General features: G+C 34.8%; 2 protein-coding genes across 5 annotated transcripts; one reads left to right on the forward strand and one right to left on the reverse strand.

Moving 5' to 3' along the window:
• Positions 1–5,839: 5,839 nt before the first annotated feature.
• On the forward strand, positions 5,840–14,007 carry LOC136200629 (methyl-CpG-binding domain-containing protein 2). 4 transcript variants are annotated; one of them, XM_065991039.1, is made up of 7 exons: positions 5,840–5,999; positions 7,061–7,171; positions 8,449–8,592; positions 9,460–10,077; positions 10,167–10,220; positions 10,311–10,450; positions 13,699–14,007. In XM_065991039.1, the coding sequence occupies exons 4-7, from the start codon at positions 9,479–9,481 to the stop codon at positions 13,848–13,850; spliced, it is 945 nt and encodes a 314-aa protein (XP_065847111.1). In that variant the 5' UTR covers positions 5,840–5,999; positions 7,061–7,171; positions 8,449–8,592; positions 9,460–9,478; the 3' UTR covers positions 13,851–14,007. The 4 variants fall into 4 exon arrangements, with proteins under 4 accessions (XP_065847111.1, XP_065847109.1, XP_065847110.1 ...); XM_065991038.1 differs by having other exon boundaries at positions 5,841–5,999; positions 7,064–7,171; XM_065991037.1 differs by lacking the exon at positions 8,449–8,592.
• Positions 14,008–17,328: 3,321 nt separating this feature from the next.
• LOC136234706 (uncharacterized) lies at positions 17,329–21,660 on the reverse strand. Its single transcript, XM_066024179.1, has 4 exons — positions 21,583–21,660; positions 21,413–21,472; positions 19,201–19,764; positions 17,329–18,502 (listed from the first exon to the last, which is right to left on the reverse strand). The coding sequence occupies exons 1-4, from the start codon at positions 21,592–21,594 to the stop codon at positions 17,483–17,485; spliced, it is 1,656 nt and encodes a 551-aa protein (XP_065880251.1). The 5' UTR covers positions 21,595–21,660; the 3' UTR covers positions 17,329–17,482.
• Between the last annotated feature and the right edge of the window lie 3,490 nt (positions 21,661–25,150).

Consider the following 25,150-nt stretch of genomic DNA (forward strand, 5'->3'; position numbering starts at 1 on the left):
TACCTTACCGAGAAAACACGTGGCTACCACATAGCTGGCTGTTAGCTAGGTGGCAGCCACATGTCATCTAGGTGACAACTACATGTCGTTTCGGTCAACGATGAAAGTTGATTACTACCAATTTGACAGACACGTCACTTTTTCAATGTTTTTTTGCTCTCGAACTTGCCTGAGAACCATGAAAGTTCAGTGACCACCAACGATTCATTTAACTCTAATCGAAACAGATACAAAACGCAAAACACTAATGAAAAAGAGTTTCCGTGCAACATAGATCATAATTCATAATCGTTTTTTGCATTGAAGGTTCGAACATCGAGAAGAAAACCGAAAAGATTGCCTGAGAACTCTGTTTTCGCTGATCGAGGAAGCCGGGAAAGCTAATAAACTGGCAGAGGATGCTCGAGCTTCATATGTGAAGGGAAGACTTCAAGCTAATCCAGCTTTCATGGAAAGGCTTCGTGCTAAGGTAATGAGAAAAAAACCATTTCTACATGAAAAGTTATGGAGTTTTACAGTTAGGTAAAAATTATGGAGTTTTACAGTTAGGAATTTCTTTTTACTTTTACTGTTTCTAATGTTACATTTTTTAACAAAGCTATTTTCTTATGTTCTCTTATTAGAATTTTCTCAATAATAATTAAGAGAATAGAATAGTGGTTTTTATTTTTATTTTTTCATGAATTTATTTATTTTCTTAGAAATCAAAAGGAAATTAATTATTGGTTTAATACATTTGTTGCGTCTGTACTTGATCCAAAACTTCAATTACCCATGCATTAAGCGGTTAAGGGTCTGTTTAGTTCAGCGGTTAGCATTTTGTGGTTGTAGTTGCGGTTGCGGTAAACTGTTTGTTGTTATTGTTAGCTGTTTAATTATTAGTGTTTGATAAAATTATATTGAACTGTTGTTGTTACTATTTAAAATATTTAAAATGTCTAATATGGACATGTTTTAAATTAATCAATAAAGAAATTATAAAATAGAAAATGTATTGCACAAATTAATAAAACTAATCTAAATAAAAAATAAAATTCAAAGTTGAATGATTTTATCTAAACAAATTGAAGTCGAGTGATCATTTTGAGACAATCATGGAAATTCAGTGACCAACGATTCATTTAACCTTAATGGACACGAAACACAGAAACGTTAATGAAGAAGAGTAAAAAGACACTGGAAATATGATGTTGCTTTCCATGTAAGCACTAGTCAGCTTTCACCACCGATTGAAACGACACATGACTACCACATACCTTACCGAGAAAACACGTGGCTGCCACATAGCTGACTGTTAGCTAGGTGTCAGCCACATGTCATCTAGGTGACAACTACATGTCGTTTCGGTCAACGGTGAAAGTTGATTACTACCGATTTGACAGACACGTCATTTTTTCGATGTTTTTTGCTCTCGAACTTGCCTGAGTGACTTAATTGAGACAAAATTCAAATTTGAATGATTTTATTGAGACAAACTGAAGTTGAGTGACAATTTTGAGACAACCATGAAAGTTCAGCAGCCAACTATTCATTTAACTCTAATCAAAACGGATACGAAACACGGAAACGCTAATAAAAAAAGAGTATCCGTGCAACATAGATCATAATTCATAATCGTTTTTTGCGTTGAAGGTTCGAACATCGAGAAGAAAACCGAAACTTCAACTGTCCCCGAATTAAGAGAATAGAATAGTAGTTCCTTTTACTTTTTCATGAATTTATTTATTTTCTTTTAGCTACATTTTTTCATGAATAGAATAGAATAGTGGTTAATGATTACCATTTTCGGTATTCCAAAAACAGCTCGAATGTTAATTAAATCTAAAAAAAAATATTTATTTATATTTTTATATATATAATTATATATTATCTAACTATATTAATTAGTAATTAGTTACCTACTTAGCTTATATACTGGTTATTTTTTTTCAAAGTAAGATATAGACGGTATCTGATATATCTTTTGTTTTGTATATAAAACAAATTATAAAATTTTAGTACAAAGGGAAAATAATTTTGCTTTTCTTTCCACTATTGGCTCTGGTAAAATAATATTTGTTGACTAAATAGAAATGAGATAAACTAATTTAGTTTATGCTATACGAATTAAAATATAAGTTAAATATCTATTATCGTCTTGATAAATAAAAATAAATACTTTTTATTTATACAATCCATACACATGTTTTCAATCATATTTTTATTTAGGTCATCATTTCTAGTTTATGTCGTCCCTTTCTTCGTCTCTTTCACTCTCTAGTCCATAGCCTACACAGACACAATGCCCGTACATCTCTTTGTCCGTCATTAATCTCTTCAACTCGATATTGAGCCGTTGTCCAACTCACAATTAAAATTAGAATTATTTTTATTTTTATTTACTAATGTTAGAAACCGAAATAAAAGGTTAATCAAATTTAATGGACTGATGTATGATTAATGTTTTTTAAAAACTGATCAAATAGTTAACATACCAAATTAATTTTAATGGGGTTGGTTAACTGACCAGTATAGATGGATGATTTGAAGATGAGTTAACATTATGACCAATTACCTGAAAATACCAATTAATTTAAATTTGAGCTAAATAAATTATGAGAGTGCCATTTGTTTTAAAGCAAAATGCGAACAAACAAAAAAATTGAAGTTTTTATAAAAAATGTTTATATATATATATATATATATATATATATATATATATATATATATAGGGTTAATTCCAAAAGAAATCACGTGGTTACACTCGACTATGGTATTTTTTATTATCAAAACAATGATTATGCTTGTCGCTATTTGTAAATCGAGGACTTTTTGGTTGATATTGCCAAATTTGACTGTTAACGATTTCAAAATGAAAATTTTCAAGAACTTAATGATATTATAAGCAACTTTAATTCTTCAACTTTTTAGTTTTGAGGTCATCGGTTTTGATCACATGGACCTTAATGACCATGCACTATTTGGTCATTCACCATTAGATCTAGGCTTATTAGAATCCTAAGATGGAGATTCAAAGCATCATGCGGCTTAGATTTAATAAGCCTAGATCTAACGGTGAATGACCAAATAGTGCATAGTCATTAAGGCCCATGTGAATATTCATGGTCATCGTCATTTAGGTGTTGTTTAGTGAGGTGAGAGAACGCTAATGTTTAGAGCGAAAAACTCAAAAAATGATGATTTTGAAAAATAAAAAATGTTTTTCCATAGTAGATGTGATACTTAACAACTTTGATTCTTAAAATTTTTTATTTTGAGGTTTTTAATGGTCAAATTTAGCAATATTAATCCAAAAGTCTTCGATTTGTAAATATCGACAAGCATAGTCATCGTTTTGAAAGAAAAAAAAATACCATAGTCTTCTATCTGGTAAAATTGTATAACCATAAGTTTTTTTTTTCAATTAACTCATATATATATTTGTTGACTTCTAATGTATATAAAAGGAACTATTATTGGTGTTAGTTAAAATGGATGATCTAAACTTTGAATGTTTATTAAGTTTGTTTAATTCAAGATGAGTTTATAGAAAGAAAAAAAAATCTCAAATGTATTTCTTTCAATAAAAAAAGATGGATAAGGTCTAACAGTATTTTTCACATGAACCCTGATGATCACTCACTTTAGATATAGTAATCAGTCTACATTTAACGGTGAATGACCAAATTCACTATGGTCATTAGGGTCCATGGACCATGTGAACACTATTGTAAGGTCTAAATTTGACTCATATGGTTTTTGGGAATAATTTCTTTCAACAATTTATTTTCACAAAATTTATAGAAAAAATATAATTTTCTTAGATATATATTTTTTTTAAGTAACAAACGGATAAATTTCAAATTTACTGTCACTTTTAAGAAGTGTAGATTTACCCAAAATTTTACTCCTAATCTTTAGAAATGATATTGTTGATTCTGATTGTATATATTCCGAGTGTAGATGTAGGCATTCCGATACTTGAGACAAGACAAATAAAAAGTCAGAGAGAGACTGTTGGCAGACGACCTCACTCCAATGATAAAGTCAGATGGATCTCTAGGTGAATATACACTCTCTATTTATATTTGTCTAGAATGTAAGTATGTACATTGGTAATGAGTGTCCCAGACATATTTATAGGGAGTTTTGCCCGTGATCACCTCATACGACAACTGAACATATAGAGGATAAGTCGTATTCTACTTTGTGATGGATTGCCTAAATTGTGGGCGAATCCTACAACATGTAGTTTAAGTAGGACTCGAAATCACTCTCATTAGATTAATTTTTAATTAGTTAAAACAAATAATAAGAAATTAAAATAGTTTTAATTCTTAAATTAAATATAAATAGAAAATAATAGATTTTATTTTTTAACCCTAACCAAATTTAATATTTTTTAACTAAGAAAACCCAACAATTATGAGGCTCAATGCAGTCATTCTGATACATGAGGTAAGATAGAGAAAATGTCAGAGAGAAGTCATTGACAGACGACCTCACTCTGATAATAAAGTCAAATGAATCTCTAAATCGTGTATATTTGTCTAGAATGTAAGTATATACGCAATGAGGGTCCGAGACATATTTATAGAGAGTTTTGTTTGTGATCGTTTCAGATGATAGCTGGACATATAGAGAATAAGTCGTATTCTATTTTGTGGCTATGGGATGTAGTCCAAGTAAGACTTGGAATCACTCTCATTGGTCCACGTGTCAAAGGGCGAGAGACGTATTGTTAGAGGAGATCGAATGGTTTCCATCATTTTCGGACAAATATGAGATAAGGAGATTGAGACACATGTACTGATAATAATGAGACTGTTATCAATAAGTAAGATCGATTTTACTCATATCTTACACTTTTTTTAACATACTGATTTACCATTATTTAACACGTTATTTAATTATCACATCGAATGTTCCAAACACATTTACGGGGGAAAAAATGCTAAAGTGTTAACCAATTAAGTCGTATATGTTAATCACCAAAATTGCTAAAATATTTATTAAGTTATTATTAAAACAATCTGCTAAAATATACGCTACTTAAACTTTATTGATATATTTGTTTGAAAGATCTGATATGACATTACAATCAAATCAGTCCATTCAAATTTTCTATCACATAAAGATCAAATTAATATTACTTAGAAACGTTAGGGTAAATTTTACCATATCATATATATAACTGTAATAGAGTCGAGTTTTGATCTGTTCGTGCTCGGATTGTCAAAAAATTGACGAGCTTAATATTTTGTTCGTGACCTGCTCGCCAAATTACTTGAAAATGTTAGGGTAAGATTTTACCATATCATATACACGACTGTAATCGAGCTGAGCCAAGTTTTGGCATGCTCATGCCCAGCTCGTCAAAAAATGAACGAGCTCAAACTAGAACTCAATATTCTGTTCATGAGTTACTCGCAAACAGTTCGTTAATTTTGTTCAAAAACTCCGTTCGCAAAAACTCATTAATTTTGTTAATTTGAAATTTCTTTAACATAAACTATATAGTTTATAAAAAATATTATCTTGCCTTTTCTATTTTATAAAAACATTATTATTTTCACACACGTGTTTATAAACACTGTAATTGATTTGTTCATGAACCTAGCTTTCTTACCTAATTTTTCCGTGCTCAAATTCATGAACGTATCTATAAACATTGTAACCGAAATTATTCATGAACCTAACTTTCATACCTAATTTTACCGTGCTCAAAATCAAGCCAAATACGGTCAATTTATTTTTATCAAACCGAACGCCGAGCCACCCTACATCTTCCAATAATATAAATTTGCACGTTATCCCATTAAAAAAAAAGGATGTACTTGAATATAAATATAGACAGATTTAGAATTAGTTTGGTTTCGTCCGGTTAAAGGCTTCTCTCTTTTCAATATATTGGTTCTTCTCTCTCTCTCTTCCGAGGAGAACCAGGGAGAAGACGGAACCTGGAATATCCAGAGTCACATTCAAACTTCGCTCAGCCGCACGATCTAACGCCTCATACTGTAATTTTCTTAGAAACTTCTAACTTTTCTTTTTTTCTTCCATCTCCTTTAGATCACTGTAATATCTTTGTTTTTCTTAGCTAGAATCATCTCCTGTTGCTTTTCATCATCATGTCATGTTCTTTTATTTGATTAAAAAGCTTGTTTATGTTTTCGAGAAATGTTAGTGGAAGGAAACTTTAAATTTGAACTGATTATTAACAGATAGTGATCGTTATATTTCATGCATTTTGTTTTTCGATTTTTTTTTTTATTTACTTAGGAAGCTGTTTGTGAGAAAGCTAATTTACAGTGATTGTTCTTCGTTGTCATGGTGTTTAAATTTTTCAAAACAAGTTTTTAGTTAGTTATTTTGAGATTTTGTTGCCAAGATTTATGTAGATTTGCATATAATGATTGTTGTTTCAGATTTTTTAATGCAGATCTTAGATCTTAAAGTATTCTTTTCGACTTTAGGACTTGAAGAAATTAAATCATGTTAATGTGCATTGAAGAAGACGGATTAGGTACTAATTTGGCGAAATCAGTTTATAAAATCGGAAAAAGAAGTAAACTCATTTATGATCTCAGATTAATAACCGATTTCATCTTTTTATACAGTAAAAGTTATGCATCACCATCTAAACCACTACTTTGTCGTCTTTGGCATATTTTGGCCCCGTATTTTAGTTTCAATATTTTCACTTCGATATTCAAATTGCCTCAAATGCATCATCAATTTTGCCTCCTTTTTCATTTAGGGGTCAGTTTGGTTCTATGTTTGCACTTTGAAGATTATATTAGCCTGTGTTTTCGTTTAAAAGGTTAAATTAGTATTCGATCTATTTTTTTTCTCCTGTGCGTGTATATCAGGCTTTTTTTGCTGTATAAATGGGTGAAATTGGCTATTAATTAATTAGATAATGGGTAGATTGACCTTTTTGTGACTTTAGAGACCAATGTGGCTTGTATGCTCACTTTAAGGATCAAGTAGTTATTTAATTCTGTGATTTCGTATTTTGAAATTCTGTTGCTAATCAATTGCTGATTGATTATTTTGCTTGTTTATTGCTTTCAATCAGCAGGTTATTGTCTGCTTTGTGAAAGTCTGGAGTGATTCTGAAAATGTCAATTATCTAATTATGCTATTCAAGAGAGGGGATAGCTTGGTTTCGCTTACATAATCAAAGCAGGTTAGCTGTTATTGCTTGTTGAAAGACTTTATTATTGTATTCTGGATTTGGATTCTGTTTCTTCTACCCGTCTCTTGTTCAATACATGCTGCAATACATCTTTTAGCATCACAATTCACATGTTGATGGTTTTTAAGTATTGGTTAGGTGCTTTAGGGGAAAATATAATTTGCAAAACATAGTGATATCACTGATTCTCATGGTTTCACACAATGATACTAGAAGTAGCTATGCTTTGATCTTGAGTTTGTGTTTCCAAAAGTTTTTATTCCACCATTTTGATGGAAAAACGAAGAACAGGAAACTGAGCATTTTTGGTATTACGTAATTCTGAAGGAACCGAACTGTAGGAAGGGTGAGCTGCTGTATTTCCTTAAGGTCCCTTTTTATGTTTGTCTAAAAGGATAGGTTAGTTTAATCATGTTTAACATCAAAGTATTATCATATAACACTTACCATTAAATTAGGAAAGGGTAAATGGTGCAATAGTTCTCAGTAGTTTGAAAATTTGAAACATGCTTGTTAGAAAGGAATGATCCATCAGAGGCTATGGGTTTAAATTTCAAAGAAGGGCTAAGGTGTGCCTCTCCTGATAGGATAGAGAAGTTAGAGTAATTGGAGTAATTCTCAGAAGTGCATTTCAAAATCTAGTATATCTATATTCTTCTACCTCTCCAAAACCTTGAGTGTGTCAGAGATTAGTATGAGATCCAAGATTGGGCCTTAACTATTAGCTTGAGCTTTTAGTTCAATTGGTTCCATGACAGAGTGTTTGGTTAAAACATAGCAGAATGACATTTATGAAAGGAACTTGTGTGAATTGCTTGAATTAACAAGGCCCAAAAGACAGCTTGACGGGAAACCGGTATCTTCTGTTGCGATATAAAAGAACATTGAACTCCATGATGGCATTGAGAGGAAGTCTACTGTTTTTGGGATGTAAATTGCTCATGAATGTTTTGAGTCCAAAATTGTATAACATGCTATAGTTTGGGAAGTATAATGCTCTGTAATTCAAATTATGTATTGATAGGTCTATCAATAATAAGCTTTTCAATCTTATGCTGTTTTGGGATAGAGAGTAATCTGAAAGTAAAGATTTTGAGTAAGCAGTTATAAGTCCTTAGGCATCACATTTGAGGTTCCGTAAATATTACACCCGTAGTAGAATTGCATCTTACAATTTAAAGTAGCATCTTTCTGGAAAATTGATCACGACATTTTCTTTTGCTTGGCTAAATTGTATGTTTGGTTCTTGAATAACTGATGCTTGATAGAGAACGGGCCCAAGATGATGGAATTCTAAAACATAAAACATCTAGCCCAAAGAAATATATTGTTCATTAGAGGAAGAAGAAGACGATCATCAGTAATGCAAGCAAAGCAGGCAGGTTATTTACACCAGTGTTAGTGGGGAAAAAGTTAGTTATATGTCCGAGTTTTGAATGAGCTGGAGATTGGCTACTACTACATGAATACTAGTTTGTTGGGTATGGGAGTGGGAGGCAAGTTTTGTTATCTCTACACTCCTGATCTTTGCAGAGGTTCTATTGATAGAGAGGGAAGGTTCTCCTTCCTGTGGGGAACCAGGCGAGGAAGGTTTTTTCAAACTTAGCCTCCAATATTCACATCCTAGGTGTAACTACTTTCCCCCTAAATACCCCTAGGAATCACTAACTTGCCAGCTAGCTACTTCTCTTTCTGTTTCTTCCTTCGCTTATAGACCCTTAATTCCTTACGCCCAATGGTGTCTTCCATTTTTCCCCCTGTATTAGCATGTTCTCTATCCTTATTGTTTAGTTCCTCAACAGTTGTTAAAATGCCTTTGGTGGGTTTGATGTATTGGAATTATTTAATGTAATCACTAATTAGTATTATCATATTATGTTCTTCCGCTTGTTGTCTTCATATTCAACTTATTTTGTGTTGAATTAATTCTCAGAAACCATTAGAAACATATTGAGAATCTGAGAGGATTTCTTAGGTCTTATTATTTATACTTTTCCCTTTTGGTATGTGGCTTCCCAAATTAAGGGTCAATTTGGCCCTAAAGTTGGCAGACATGTCCAGTTTAGCCCAAATCGAAAGTTTAGGTATCAACTCAGTCCCGAAGTTGGTAATATTTGACAAATTAGCCCAAATTTAGGCTAAATTGAATTTGCCTGCCAAATTGATCCTTGATTCGTGGCTTCCCCCTCTTATTTTAGATGTATTTTCAAGTCTTTTTTCTTGACTAGCAGGCAAATTTTAATTCATGTATTCTTCCTTATTTTTTTTTTATACTTTAGGTGGTTGAGATTTATCCAGATGCAGTCACATCCTATTAATCCTTCGGTGTCGGTGAAGAAGGAACCAAATATCGGCATTAGTTCAAGTTTTAGTGGTTTCCTAGATGGAAAAATTCAGCAGCCAATCGAAGTTTCTTCTTCATCTGAGGATGAATCCCCGGAAACAAAGGATTTAGATGATCAATCTGCTGGAGATTCCTCTAAGCAGTTGGTACTTTATGATCCGGTGGCTAATGGTGCCAGTGAAATTCAACCTTTTGTTCAACCAATCCGGCATGAACCCCAAACAGTTTCGAGATGCCCAGGTTTCAATATGCCTCCTAGAGTCTTGCCATCTGTTGGGGCTTTTTCTGTTCAGTGTGCCAAATGTTTTAAATGGAGACTCATCCCAACAAAAGAAAAATACGAAGCAATACGTGAACATATTCTAGAGCAGCCTTTCTTTTGCGAAACTGCTAGCGAGTGGCGCCCTGATATATCATGTGATGTTCCAGCTGACATTTATCAAGATGACAGCAGGCTTTGGGCAATTGATAAGCCCAATATAGCTCAGCCCCCACGTGGGTGGCAGCGGCTGTTACGAATCAGAGGTGAAGGAAGTACCAGATTTGCAGATGTGTATGTGTCCTTTCCGGTATGTTTATACTTCCTATTATCAGTAATCTTCTATCTAGTCATAGTCAATTTCTCTGCCTGTAATATTGTAGGTACTATCAAGCACCGTCGGGCAAGAGACTTCGATCAATGGTTGAGGTCCAAAAGTATGTTAAATTGAGCATTCTTCGTGTTTTTTGTAACATTTTGTTTGTTCTTACATACATGACCTAGATGTTAAAACTCTTATATTGCAGGTACTTGACAGATCATCCAGAGTACCAAGAAGATGGTGTAACTATCTCACGATTTTCGTTCCAAATCCCGAAGCCTTTACAGGAAAACTATGTGAGAAAGCGTCAAGCCAATCAAACAACTTTGCCTCTTGAGGGTGAAGGTATGTAGGAGAATCTATTAGCTTTTAGTCTTAAACTGAAATTTTCACAACGGGAAACATTATTTCTAAATAAAACATAGCTAGGAAATGGAAACGGAAACAAAACTGGAACGGAGGACACGAAACACAGAAACGCTACTGAATAGGAGTTTCCGTGTGTCATGGAACCAGTTGAACTAAAAACAGGTCCACTTCATATTAATATCTGGCACTGTGTAACACTGATTATATGATTGATCAAAATGGTTTAACTATTTAGGTTCTCAAAGTAGTTCGTTGGCTAAGAATTGTTATAAAAAAAAAAAAAAAGGGCGGCCCCGTCGCACTACGCGTCCCCGCTGAGCGAGGGTCCGGGGAGGGGTCCCACCACAAGGGTGTACTAGGGGCAAGCCTTCCCCTGCCAATTTATCTGGCAAGAGGCCGCTCCTAAGACTCGAACCCGTGACCTCTTGGTCACACGACAACAACGTTTACCGTTGCGCCAAGAGGCCGCTCCTAAGAATTGTTATATTATGAATAAATGTTAACATAGCTGTAATCAAGGAATTTTAGGGAGCAATTATAGGATAATCTATTAGCGTTTAGTCTTAAACTGAAATTTTTCACAAACTGAAAACTATGTTGCACGGAAACGGACACCGGGAAACATTATTTCTAAATAAAGCATAGCTAGGAAATGGAACGGGAACGGAAACAAAACTGGAACGGAGAAGTACACGAAACACAGAAAAAACCCGCTACTGAATAGGAGTTTCTGTGCAACACTGATTATATGATTGATAAAAATGGTTTAACTGTTCAGGTTCTCAAACTTGTTCGTTGGCTAAGAATTGTTATAGTATGAATAATATTAACGTAGTTAGCTGTAATAGAGGAATTTTAAGGAGCAATTATAGGGGTTAGTTCTTGTAAAATAAATTCTTTTTCTTTCAATTTATGAATTGGAGTAGTTTTTGTCTTTGGTATCAGAGCTCAGTTGAGCTTCTGGGTCTAAAATTGTGTTTTCGATGCGTTAAATTCACCATTGGTAAAATTCAAGACCAAAAAGGCACTAGAAATATAATGTGGCTTCCACGCAGCACTAGTAATCTTTTCACTGTTGACCGAAATATGTGGCTGCCACTTAGCTGACTAAAACGATACGTGATGCCACCTAGGTGACACGTGTCGTTTCTGTCAACTAGGTGGAAGCCCCGTGTCATCTAGGTAGAAGTCACGTGTCGTTTTGGTCAGCAATGAAAGTTGACCACCACTGATGTGGCAACAACGTCACTTTTTCGGTGTGTTTTACTCTTGAAGTCACTCAGACAAATTGAAGTTGAGTGACCATTTTGAGATAACCAACCGTGCATTTAACCCTGTTTTTCTATGTTTGAGTTTTTAGAAATTAAATATGTTCCTTTTTCTATTCTTATTTCGGGTCTAGGATGCGCAGAACAATTCAATTTTTCACTTTGTTTGAACTAGAGAGTAATCGCTTTCGGGTTTGCCAGTTTTGGCTCTCCCCTAAAGAGCAACCACTTTCCGGTCTGCCTAAGATAATAGTTAGTTTTTGGGTCTTCCAACCACTCTTAACTCCACCTTGACTGGAGTTGTGTTTTTGTCTGACCACATCTCAGCCTCCGGTCACTTCTTCTGGTCTCGTTTCTATATTTCCAGTGACAATCTCTCGTTACTTTATTTGGTTTATCTCATCTAAGAACTAGCCGTTGTCTTTACTAAAGCTTTGTCGGGTTACCTATATCTGTAACAAGCTGGATATGATTGTTACCTATGCTCCAACTTAAGGGCAGCATTTTAGTATGAACAAATGTGAACGTATGTTTAGGCGTATATGTCCACATTCTATCCTCGTTCTTGTATATAAACTCTTATCTTTGAATGCATGAATTTATTTAGGGATAGAAGTGTATCTACAAGCAACCCGCAGTCACGGGCAGGGATGGATCGAGGGGGAGCTAGGGGGCTTGAACACCCATTGGTCACCGGGAAACGTCGAAAATTTCATTGAAATTATATAGGAGGCTCTAATTTTTTTTTTTATGTAAAAACACCTAATAAAAGATATCAATTTAGCATCCATAAATCATGGTAGACCACCATAAACACCCCTATCAGTTAATCCTGGATCCGTTAGGGGAGACATGGAGATCACATAAGGACTTAAGACAGGGCTTATGTATCGCCCACCGATAGACGGTGTTGTATTGTCAGATGAATTTTTCATCTTTTTAAGCCTTGAAATTCTAGGAGCTTTGTTTTTATTTTGAGTATTAATTTGGTTTGTCTGACAAGAGGTTGCTAGCAGAAGCATTCACAATGTGAGCTGACTCTAATCAAAGCTAGTCTATTCGTAAAGTTGTCCTAGGCCACATGATTGAGCCCTATGTTGCACGTAGCGTTTCTGCATTTCGTGTTTGTTGTCCGTTTCTATTCCCATTTTCTAGCTAGATTTTTTTAGAAATAACGTTTCTCGGTGTTCGTTTCTATTTCATTTTCCAATTATATTTTTTAGAAATAACATTTCCCGGTGCTTGTTTCTGTTTCATTTTCCATTTCTGTTTGGAATAAGGACATATTTGGCCCCTATGGTATAAAAAAATTGTCATTTGCCCCCTATGATATCACTTGGTAACATTTCTCGGGAGGTATTCGCTTAGGTAATATTTAACTCATTTTGGATGAAAAGTTACCTGGTTTGTTAATTCTTACCACGTGACATAATATTGGACACGTGACAATTACACATGGTAATTGTTTTAATTTTTTTTTCACATATAGAATTAATATATGGATAAATAAGAAAAAAAATTAATTTCTTATTTATCCGCATATTAAGTTTATACAGAAAAGAAATATTAAAAACAATAATTTGTTTAATTTTACCTACGGGAATACCTCTGAGGCAAATGACAAGATTTTGGATACCGCAATACAAGGGCCAAAATAGTGCTTTAATCCTTTCTGTTTCCGTGCAACATAGATTGAGCGGCTTAATACTTTGTCCCCAGGCTGGCCGGCCTTGGGAAAAAAAAAAGTTATATCAGTAATTGACTCAATACATCCACGTCATCTAAACTATACCGCTATTAATATTATATGCTCTAAACTTTATTTGGTGACATAAAAGCTCTCGAATTCTATATTATACTAATATTAAAGTCCAAATAAAATAAAAATCTAATGTATAATGACCTGAAAATAGGTATTCGATCGTAATTTATGATCGTTGGATTTTCTTTGTACAGCTCCAAGTCCCCTATCATGGGCTAGTCCAGATGAATGTACAACACTGCAGCTCGGTAGGTCCATACTTCCACCTCCACCGTCCTTCCATATCCCGATTTCTCCTCCGTTCGATCAATCGGCGGAGAAACGAGCAAGGCGGAGTCTGTCGTAAAATATGTACAGCTATATTTTCATAACGTAATCGGCATTTACAAGCCCTTTTTAGTGACTGAATCTTGTTCTTGCTCCCATCATGTTTTGCTCTATCAATATAAGGTTATGGTTTATTTAATTTAACATCTGTGAAATGAAAGTCTCAGTTTTTATTATTCTTGATCTAGCTTTATTTAATGGTAAATGTATGAAAAATGTTTTAATATTTTCCGTACATTTTCTGTTAAATATTTGGTAATTTTATTAAAAAAAATATCTGGGGTAAGGATCAAATTTAAAGGAGTCGCAGATTTAGCTCTAACATTTTATTAGTGTCTGTATTTTTTTTCATCTAACACTGTCATTTTATTAGTGTCTGTATTTTTTTTTTCTAACACTGTTTAATTGTTGTATTTCTACAAATACTTTATGAGGTCTTTAATGTTGTATTTCTAAAAATACTTTACGAGATCAAATGAATTTGATCATTCATTGTTAGATCTGAATCATTAGGATCTATACATTTATCTCATTTCATAATTTAGTATTCAACCATCATTTTAACAAAAAATACCCAACATAATTTCATGTCACTCGTACTTTTTCTCTTCTTTCTCTCTCTTTGATCTCTCCATTGATCATATCTTTCTCTCTCCGTCATTTTTGTGCAAAATTATATACAAAATTGTGAAACAAGATAAAAACTGTACATCACGTAATATGCAAAAATAAAAAATCTTTCAATAAAAAAAATAAGGTTGCATCATTTACTTACTAATTTACATAAACCCATTATGTATAAAACTGAACTCATAAAATTGGGGCAAATTACACCTATGATGATTGAACTTTACCAATTTTAATATTGTGGCCACTGAACTTCAATTCTTTAACGGTATGGCTACTGGACTTTATAATTTTTAGAGAGAGAAAACTCTAAATAATGTGATTTTGGAAAATAAAAAATGTGGTTTTATAATAAATGTCATTTTGAACAACTTCAATTCTTGAATATTTTCATGGGTTAATTACAAAAAACTACCCTGTGATTTCGTCGATTTGTGATGTGGTACCTGTGGTATTTTTTGTTACAAACAGGTACTCGTGGTTGACACCGTTACCAAAATCAAGGAAACGGAAAATTGACTGTTAAATTACAGGGGTATTTTCGGAAACAGATTTTTTTTTTACTTTTTTTGACTTTTTTGTTGACTTCTCTCTCTCTCTCCTCCTCCTCCTCCTCCCTTTTCTTCTTCTTCTTTCTATTTTTTTCTTTTTCTGTTTTTCTTCTAATTTTTTTTTAGATTTATGGAAATTCCAGAAATCTGGAATTTCCAGAAATCGGGAAATTCCAGAAATCTGGAATTTCCAGAAATCGTCACGTTTGGAAATTCCAGGTTTCTGGAATTTCCAGAAATAAAAAATTAGACGAAAAAAAACGAAAAAACTAAAAAGAAAAAAATAGGAAGAAGAAAAGAAGAGAGGAGGAAGAAGGAGAAGAAAAGGGAGGAGAAGAAAAGGGAGGAGAAGAAGAAGAAAATGAAGGAGGAGGAGAAGAAGAAGAAGGAGGAGAAGAAGAAAAGGGAGGAGAAGAAGAAGACGAAGGAGGAGATAGAAGAAAAAAATTAAAAAAAAAATTAAAAATTCTAATTTCCTAAAATACCCCTATGCCACATCAGCAATTTGACAGAATTTTGGCCGTTTCCGCGATTTTGGTAACGGTGTCAACCACGAGTATCTGTTTGTAATAAAAAAATACCACAGGTACCACATCGCAAATCGGCGAAACCACATGGTAGTTTTTTGTAATTAACCCTATTTTCATTTTGGGATCGTTAACGGACATTTTGATGAGTTAGTTTAAACTGAGTGACCACCAGTATTAAAAAAATATAAAATTCAATGGTCATAACGTTAAGAATTAAAATTCAGTGACCATAATGTTAAATTGGATAAAGTTAAGTGACCATGGATGTGAGTTGCCCCCATAAAATTGCTATGCTGAATGTGAGTTTTCTCTAAGGTGTGTTTTCTCTAAACACATGAACTCAAATTAGCTGCTGACTATGAACCACATAAACTTTCCATGATTAGCGTTTCACCGTTTCTGGCAGATGTGGGAAACAGAAACTCTCAAAAACGGATACAAAACGTGTTTGTAATTATCTAAAATATGAAACGCGTCTCTCAATTTTTAAACAGTTTCCTCTGCATATTTCGACTAAAATTCCGGAAATTGAAACTTTCTATTTTGCAATTCGATTAGGAAAATTGAAACTTTCTATTTAACTGATAATTTGTTTCTTGTATTCTTCAATTTAAAGAATTTATATTTCTTTCTCCTATATAATTTTTACCTCTTGAATCTCGATTGAGTCTGGACTTTTTTCATTTTGTTCTTTCTTCTTTTTCTTTTAAATATATTAGGGTAAACTTCAAATAAAACCTTTGTGGTTTCATTAATTTTCAGATAAAGGACTGTGGTTTATTTTGCTAAAGTTGAAAACTTCAATCCTCGTTTTGACAAAAAGTAAACCACAGTCATTTATCTGAAAATTAGTGAAACCACAAGGGTTTTATTTGAAATTTACCCAATATATTATTATATTTTTAACATTTATAAATATACCCTATATTTTTAATATTTACAAGTTTCCCCACGTTTCCATTTCTTATGTTTTTTAGAAATTATGTTTATCGATATTCGTTTCCGTATCCGCGCAACATAGGCTACTGAAGATCCCACGGAACAAATTCTACTACAACCTTTAACACATGTTGTCACGCCCGGTTGCACATTCAAATAAAATTTTATTGAAAATGTCCCGAATAAAAATGGGTATCTACACATGTTATATATTTATGCATATTGCTATGCTGAATGTGAGTTTTCTCTAAGGTGTGTTTTCTCTAAACACATGAACTCAAATTAGCTACTGACTATGAACCACAGAAACTTTCCATGATTAGCGTTTCACCGTTTCTGACAGATGTGAGAAACGGAAACTCTAAAAAACGGATACAAAACGTGTCTTTAATTATCCAAAATATGAAACGCGTCTCTCAATTTTTAAACAGTTTCCTCTGCATATTTCGACTAAAATTCCGGAAATTGAAACTTTCTATTTTGCAATTCGATTAGGAAAATTGAAACTTTCTATTTAACTGATAATTTGTTCCTTATATTCTTCAATTTAAAGAATTTATATTTCTTTCTCCTATATAATTTTTACCTCTTGAATCTCGATTGAGTCTGGACTTTTTTCATTTTGTTCTTTCTTCTTTTTCTTTTAAATATATTATTATATTTTTAACATTTATAAATATACCCTATATTTTTAATATTTACAAGTTTCCGCACGTTTCCATTTCTTATGTTTTTTAGAAATTACGTTTTTCGGTATTCGTTTCCGTATCCGCGCAACATAGGCTACTGAAGATCCCACGGAACAAATTCTACTACAACCTTTAACACATGTTGTCACGCCCGGTTGCACATTCAAATAAAATTTTATTGAAAATGTCCCGAATAAAAATGGGTATCTACACATGTTATATATTCATGCATATGTTATATACTCTCATGTTCTGCATTTTTCTACTATCTTTTTCAGATGAGGTGAAAACAGCAAATTCACTTATCAATTCCTTTCACACATCACAGATTACTATGGAAGTCAGACAAGGATCCGAAGCACCGGTAATAACAGCACCCTTCCGTTTAACATCCAGCAGATAATCCATAGCCCGTTCCGTGATAATCTCACCTGGAACAGTTATAGGTATCCCCGGCGGATATGGACATATAAGTTCACCACATACCTTTCCCAGACTTTCTCTAACACTCACTCGCCTTTTATTCGCGAAAAACGCATCTCTCGGATTCAAACTCATACTAATATCAGCAAAAGGTACATATTCTCCACCATTTACCTTTACATTTCTTGTTTCTCTATGCAAAGATAATTCCTCCAGTCCGGTGATCAGCCTCCGAACATGTTCTTCACGAGTTCCGAGATTAATTGCGAATGTAACATGTTTGTCCCCAACAAGCTCGGATACAATGTTATGATTCCTACATAAGATATCATCTGCTTCATAACCAGATAAACCGAGCTGCCAAAAACCAGTAGTGAGGCGCAATGGATCCATGGCGGGAAGTTCAGTTTGGGTTCGGGTTCGTTGCTGAAGCAATGTAATACCTGGAATCTGATTAATGAGGCATTTTGCCTCAATGGCTAATTCCATTGCTTTGTTGAATATAGCGTTGGGATTTTCACCAAGTTGAGCTCTAGCAGCATCTAATGATGCTAAAAGTAGATAACTCGGGCTCGTGCTTTGAAGTGTTTGAAGGCATCGGCAAATCCGTTCTCTATCGATCATATTTCCGGACATGTGTAACATTGATGATTGAGTGAGAGAGCAGAGAACTTTGTGTGTGGATTGTACAACCAGATCAACACCCTGCTTCAAAGCTGGTTGAGGGAATTGAGGATGAAATCCGAAATGTGCTCCGTGTGCTTCGTCGATGATTACGGGAATCCCGTAGGAATGACAGAGCTGTGAAATCTCAATCAAGTTACTGCATATACCATGATAAGTAGGGGAAGTGACAAAAACTGCAGCTGGTTTCTGATCTTCCATCTCTAACACTTTGATAGCTTTCTCCACCTGAAATAAAATAATAACCATCTCAATCATACATAATAGGCTGCAAATTAGGATAAAACCATGGCTTTCACTACTCGGGGTACTGGAATATCACGGATTCCAGGAGGACACCGACTAGGTTGTACAAAGCAAAAAAAAAAAAAAAAAAAAAGACACTGTCACAAAAATGGCCTCGGGCCATGGTGGTACCCCTTTGAAAATCGGCATGACCGACCACCTGGTGTCCCATGTGTTCCTCGGGAATCGGGATTCTGCAATATCCTAAGTTTGATGTCGGATAGTACAGAGCAAAAAGAAAAAAAAAAAACTCACAAAAACGGCCTCAAGCCCTAGTGGTACCCCTTTGAAAATCTGCCACGTGTTCCTCGGGATGAGGGGGGTATCCTGAATTCGATGTCAAACCCCGGCTAGGCCATACCAAGCAAAAAAACAAGTCACAGAAAATGGACTTGGACCCTAGTGGCAACCCTTTGAAAATCCGTTACATGGACCTCGGGGCAGAACCGTGCACTAGGAATCACATGTGTACCGCAGGGTACCGGGCTATCCTAGGTTTGATATCATAACCTAGGCCGTAAAGAGCAGAGGATAAAAAAAACCAGGAGTCACAAAAATGGAGGTGAAAATACATTCACAATCTCGTGTTGAATACGACAACACTTTGATTTCCAAAATTATTAATTGATCAATAGACTCACCTGTGATGGAGTAACTTTTCCTGTTATATCCCAAGAACAATCATATTCTGGGAAAATGTACTTAGGTATTGCTCCAGATAATACCAAACCAGATATAGCTGATATATGTGAATTCCGGGGGAGAATTATACGTTGTCCGGGCGAACAAGTTGCCATTATTGCAGCTTGGATTCCACATGTTGTACCTCCAACAAGAAACCATGTTTCCGACGATCCAAACAATTCAGCAGCTAGCTTTTGTGCTTCCAAAATCGGACCCTCAGGCGAAAAAAGGTTATCGAGCTCTGGTAGTTCCGGTAAATCATGAATAAAAGGTTTCAATCCAATGAGGTTCGTCAATGACGATGGTGCAGCATTGCCTCTGTTATGCCCCGGAAAATGAAAACTAGCTGCATTTTGCTCAGCTGATGTTTTTAATGCAGTAACAAGTGGAGGAGGAGGAGGCTTATCTTGCTGAATTGTATGAGAACTGGAAATTAGAGATTCATCTTTCGTGAATGATCGAGTTTTTCGAGTTGGCCTACTTCTTTGCTGTTTCTTTTGTGGATTGAAAAGGCTTCTTCCCTGTAAGAACTTGGAGGATTAGTCCAGGTAAAATATGAGAAATTTTTATCTTAATGAAACAGCTAATTGAAAATAAGACAAAGACAAAGACAAACTCTACCAGGTATATGACTTATTATAACTATAATGGCCATCTAACTATGTTGCACGAAACGGATACAAAAACCGGATACCGAAAAATGTTATTTCTAAAAAATATAGGAAACAAAAACGTGGGGCCAATGTGTAAAAGTTAAAAAGTATAGGGACATATTTACTAAAATTAAAAGTATAATAGTAATAAAAAAATTGGTATTTATAATACTCTACAGTTGATATAGCAGTAAACTGAAAATAGAAATAATTAGAAATTATGGAATAAAAATTAGGGACAATGTGCAAAAATACCTTAACGTTGATAGTCAAGAGCAGTTTTACCCCTAATGTCTAAAATTGTGCAATTTTGCCCCTAACATTGGCAAGTTGGTTGAATTTCAGATATCATTATAAAACACAAATATTTTGTTCTTATTCCCCTGGTTGGTTCTAAAAAATAGATTCCACATTTTTTATGATGAAATTCAGGACTGGGAATACAGTTTGATGAATTATTTCTCAATTGATCCAAACTATCAATGTTAAGGGTAAATTTGCTATTCGTCCATGGCATCAGAGCCATGTTTCAATGTTGGGACCCACTAATATTAATTTCACGCACCAAATGAATTGGTCGTGAGAGGAGTCTGTTGAACATCACATTGCTAAATTGTATATATGAGGCAATCCTAACCCTTCAAGGTACCTTTTGTGGTTAGTTAGTCCTTATCTAAGGTTGTTAACATTAGAGGTAAAATTACATTATTTCTAACGTTAACGGGGCGTTTGGTATTCTATTGGATATGGATAAGGATGAAGGTTGGGATAGGGATAGGGATATGGATAAGGATAAATGGTTGGAATAAGTATAAAAATATGATAGTCGAGAATTATTATTCAATGTTTGGTATGTGGGATATTGATAGGGATAAAATAATACATTTTACTATTTTAACCTTATTGAAACTACATAACATTAATTTCAGGGATAAGATGGACTTTTCCATCCTATTAAAATCGCACGAGCTTATCCCACCTCTTTGTACCACCCCCTCTTGGGTATAGGATTTGAGGGATACACGTATCCCTCTCTTATCTTCCTAACCTATCTCTAAAACAAACATGAGATAATTCATATCCCTATCCCTGTGAGGTACACGAAACACTGAAACACTATTGAAGAGGTGCAACATAGCTTTTGAAAGCTTTCAGCGAGCAGTTTAAAGAGAATCTTATAGAAAGCAGTAAGAAGGTACCGGAATGCTTAGCAATCCCTAGCCATCAATACAAAATTATCGAATCCCAAATTGAAATCAAGTTGTTGAAAAATTCAATCCAAAAACATCTCAACAGAAAATCAAACCTCTTCAAAATCATGTTTACATGTTTAATTGAGTGATAATCAATACGAATTCAACTAAGAAAACACCTATCATGCCAAGTTCATTCTTATTTTCTAATTTGGGAAAATGACACCAAAAATTGAATATAAAGCAATGAACAACTGATAATCAAAACTATTGCAGTTAATTTGATTTTTTGTTTCAGATGAGAACAGGAGAAATCAAATCACCTGAGAATGAGCGAGTCTTCTTCCTGAACGGAAGTTGAAGGCGGGAACAGAGTGAAGATTCTGCAAATGTATGAAGACAAATTAGAAAGAAAGGAAACAGTAATTGAATGAGGAAGAGCAGCGTTAACAAGGAAGAACAAAACCTACAAAGAGAGAGGAGAGAGAAATACAATAAGCTCCATAGAAGGTGAAGGTGAAGGTGAAGGTGAAGAGATAGAAGTAATTCTTCCTTTGTTTCCTATGTTAGGTCTTAGTTGTTGGAAGGATACTAAAGTTTTTTTTACTTTCAAACATTATTAATTTTAGGGTAAATAATTTAGGCTTAATACACAAATAACCCCATCAATTTGTCCAAATATTGCAACTGCCCCCTCCAACTTTCAATTGTAACAACTTACCCCTCGAACTTGTCTAATTGTAACAATTTACCCCTTAAACTTATCCAATTGTAAAAATATAACCTCAAATTGTTGATATGGACTGTAATTGAAGAAACACGTGAAATGTAAAATTTGCAACGTTCGTGGAGTGTGATAATCAGATCTCTAGCATGATACGAATCTGGCGAAACGTTTTTACGATTGCTTCAAGTACGGGGTAAAAAAATTTCCAATTTGGGGTTATGTTTTACAATTGAACAAGTTTAAGGGGTAAGTTGTTACAATTGAAAGTTGAGGGGGACAGTTGCAATATTTGGACAAGTTCAGGGGGTTATTTGTGTATTAGGCCAATAATTTATTAGTCTCTATTTTTTTTAATGTTCCTATCTTTGGTTAACATCAACTCTTTGATCATTTTATCTATTTTTTTAGATTATTAACCGTTGTATTTGGTATAAATAGAAAATAATAGAGTAATATGATCATTTTATATTGTACTATGGGTGTCTTGAAAGCTAAAATCTTTCAGTTAAAAATCTAAAAAAAAAAATAGATAAAAGAACCAAAGAGTTAATATTGGCAAAACATATGAATCTTATAATATATTTTTCAAAATATGAGGACTAAACAATGTACTACATAAAAATATAAGGACTAATAAATTATTTACCCTTAATTTTATAATAGAATTTTAAATTAATATATTTAAATTTGACGAAATATTGATTCAAACAAAAAAAATGATGAAATATTTAAAATTCATGTGGAATATAGTATTATTTTTTATAGTATATAATCTGGGAATGCGGAACAGTGATCTGGATCTTCGTCGGGCAGGTATGGCCTCTTCGGGGATCGGCTCTGCGCGGGGAACGGTCCCTGCGGACACTCCGAAGATTAAGACAGTTAGTGGTTCAAGAGAGTTTAGTAATCAAATGTGAGTGAGGTAGGAAATTAGTTACCCGATCCCTTCTTCTTCCTTCATTCTCGTATTTATAGCGGATTGAATTGGGCCCGTGGGCCTCCTGTTGTCCTAGCCCATTCGTTGGTCGGACACTGTTGGGCCTTCATGGGCCTAAGTGATATTCCGAATCAAGTAGTCCCCCCCGGCGAGGTTAGCCGAGTATTGCATGCGAGGAGGTGCATATTTAATAGGATTATTCTCTTCTTAACGAGTGGTGGACAGCTGGATGAAAGGTGCTCGATTACGTCATAGAGACCTTTCAGACATGCTGGTGTTCTTGAAGTAGTTGTGGTTGTACCCGAGGGAGTGATTACCGAAGAGCGACCTTTGGCTGCGATCTACGAACAAATGCGGGAAAAGGTATGGACAAGGTCGGCAGGTGTGACGAGTGTAGACGGTAAACGCTTTGAGGGGAGGCACCGTCCGAAGAGGCTGGAATCCTTTGCGGTGGACGATGCCTATAGTATTATTGTGTCGGCAGACTTGGCCGCTATTTCTGCCGTGTATCGGCTAGGGCAGCCTTATGAGTTGGTGGCGCTGGAGGAAGATGATCGAGCTCATCATGTTGGCGGGGCAAACAAGCTGGTTGTCTATGAGGAGCAGTTGGAGTCGGGGATGCGGCTACCTATGCTTCCCTTCTTTGTTGAGGTATGGGTTAATACACATATTTGTCCCTGTATTATCACGGAAAAACAGATATGCCCTTATATTAAATAAACCCATAAAACTATCCCTGAATTTTCCACAAACCTACAATTATACCCTAATCTAACAGACTTATTTATTTTGGATAAACGGTGTCATCCTCATAAACATCACCTTCTTCTTCTTTCTCTCAAAATTCAAAAGCTTAGGTCATCTATGGCAGCCATCTCATTCATTCTCCCTTCTTCCCTCACTTCATCTCCTACATTTCTCTTTTACTTTCATTTGTGACTGAAAACGTTGACCCAGTTAAACTTATTAAGAAGCTTGAGGAATTAGGGAAACAAATGGTGAAGCTCACGAACACGATCCGCAAATTTTGACAGTAAATTTTTCCTGATTTGTCTATTTCCGGTGAGGAGGTTATCAGAGTGATAAGAGATGTTTTGGAATTCACTGTGTCAGTGAAGATTGGAAGAAAACGATTGAAGAAATGGAAAAAAGTATTCCCAGAATTGGACGACATTGGGGTTGAGAGATTATGGGGATTAAAGAATGAAGGAGATAAAGAGGTGAAGATTTTTTTTGAAAATGATGGAAGAAATGAAAGAAACTAATTATTTATTCAAATGGAAGAAATGGTTGAAAATGATGGAAGAAAATAGTTATGTTTATCTTGTTTTTTCTGCTATTGATTGTTCTTACTTGATATTAGGTAATAATACTTGCTATTGATCTTCAACTTTCGACAGATTGGAGATGAATATATTTTGGAAAGTGGACCAAGGGCAGTGAAAAGACAAACATTTGTTGTAGTTAGGCATGCTAAGTTGATTAATTGGGTGCAAATCATGTCATCTAGCAGTTGGATTATCCAGAAAAAAAATTGGCAGCTTCATTCCCACTCAAAGAAAGGAGAATGAAGGAGATGGCTCCAATGGATGATGAAGGCTTTTGAATTTTGAGAGAAAAAAGAAGAAGATAATGATGTGTAGTGTGTTAATTGGTAGTATGTCAGTAATCTGATGATTAGACTAATGGTGTTAGGTCAAATAAGTAAGTCTGTTAGATTAGGGTATAATTGCATGTTTGTGGAAAATTCAGGGATAGTTTTGTGGGTTTATTTGATATAAGGGCATATCTGTTTTTCCGTGATAATACAAGGGCAAATATGTGTATTAATCCTTGAGGTATTAAAAGAGTATGACTTGTGTCCTGGCCAAATTCATCCGAACGGGTGGAGGATGATGGTGGCGTTCTATTCCTTGTGTCGATCGGCCGGATACCGAGCTACCGAGCTGGTGTTTCGCGAGTTCTTTCGGCCGAATAAAGGATCCCATTCTCAAAACGTGACCTTCTCTCACCAGAAGTTCAAGGTACTCGGTGGCTTGAAGGATAAGATCCCCGAGTTTAGGCATCGGTACTTCTTAGTGCGGAAACTGGATGACGACTTTCCATTCCGCGTGACATGGAATGACGATCCCATGGATTCAGGTAGGTGGCTAAAAATGCGACAAATGCTGCCATCGGAGGAGCTTCTGATAAAGTACTTAAAGGGGTTGCCGACGGATGAAGAAAGTAAGAAAGATGTCGATGAGCTCGTGGGACATTTTCTGGCCGCTGGATATTATATTTGGAAACAATGGCGAATGGCCCAGCTAGCTGGCTGGTCGCAAGCGGATTTCGAAAAATGGAAACGCGAGTATAATTTCTCGGACGGAGAGCTAGCGGAGTTGGAGGCAATAACCG

Source organism: Euphorbia lathyris, chromosome 7, assembly GCF_963576675.1.
Source record: "Euphorbia lathyris chromosome 7, ddEupLath1.1, whole genome shotgun sequence".
Taxonomy (NCBI): Eukaryota; Viridiplantae; Streptophyta; class Magnoliopsida; order Malpighiales; family Euphorbiaceae; genus Euphorbia; species Euphorbia lathyris.

Excerpts from the sequence above, each read along its gene's own strand:
- LOC136234706 (XM_066024179.1), bottom strand. Across the intron at positions 19,765-21,412 it reads GAAGACTCGCTCATTCTCAG|GGAAGAAGCCTTTTCAATCC; the intron begins GTGATTTGATTT and ends AAGTTCTTACAG. Across the intron at positions 18,503-19,200 it reads GAAAAGTTACTCCATCACAG|GTGGAGAAAGCTATCAAAGT; the intron begins GTGAGTCTATTG and ends ATTTTATTTCAG.
- LOC136200629 (XM_065991039.1), top strand. The coding sequence starts at position 9,479 with ATGCAGTCACATCCTATTAATCCTTCGGTGTCGGTGAAGAAGGAACCA. Across the intron at positions 10,221-10,310 it reads TCAATGGTTGAGGTCCAAAA|GTACTTGACAGATCATCCAG; the intron begins GTATGTTAAATT and ends CTTATATTGCAG. Across the intron at positions 10,451-13,698 it reads TTTGCCTCTTGAGGGTGAAG|CTCCAAGTCCCCTATCATGG; the intron begins GTATGTAGGAGA and ends TTCTTTGTACAG.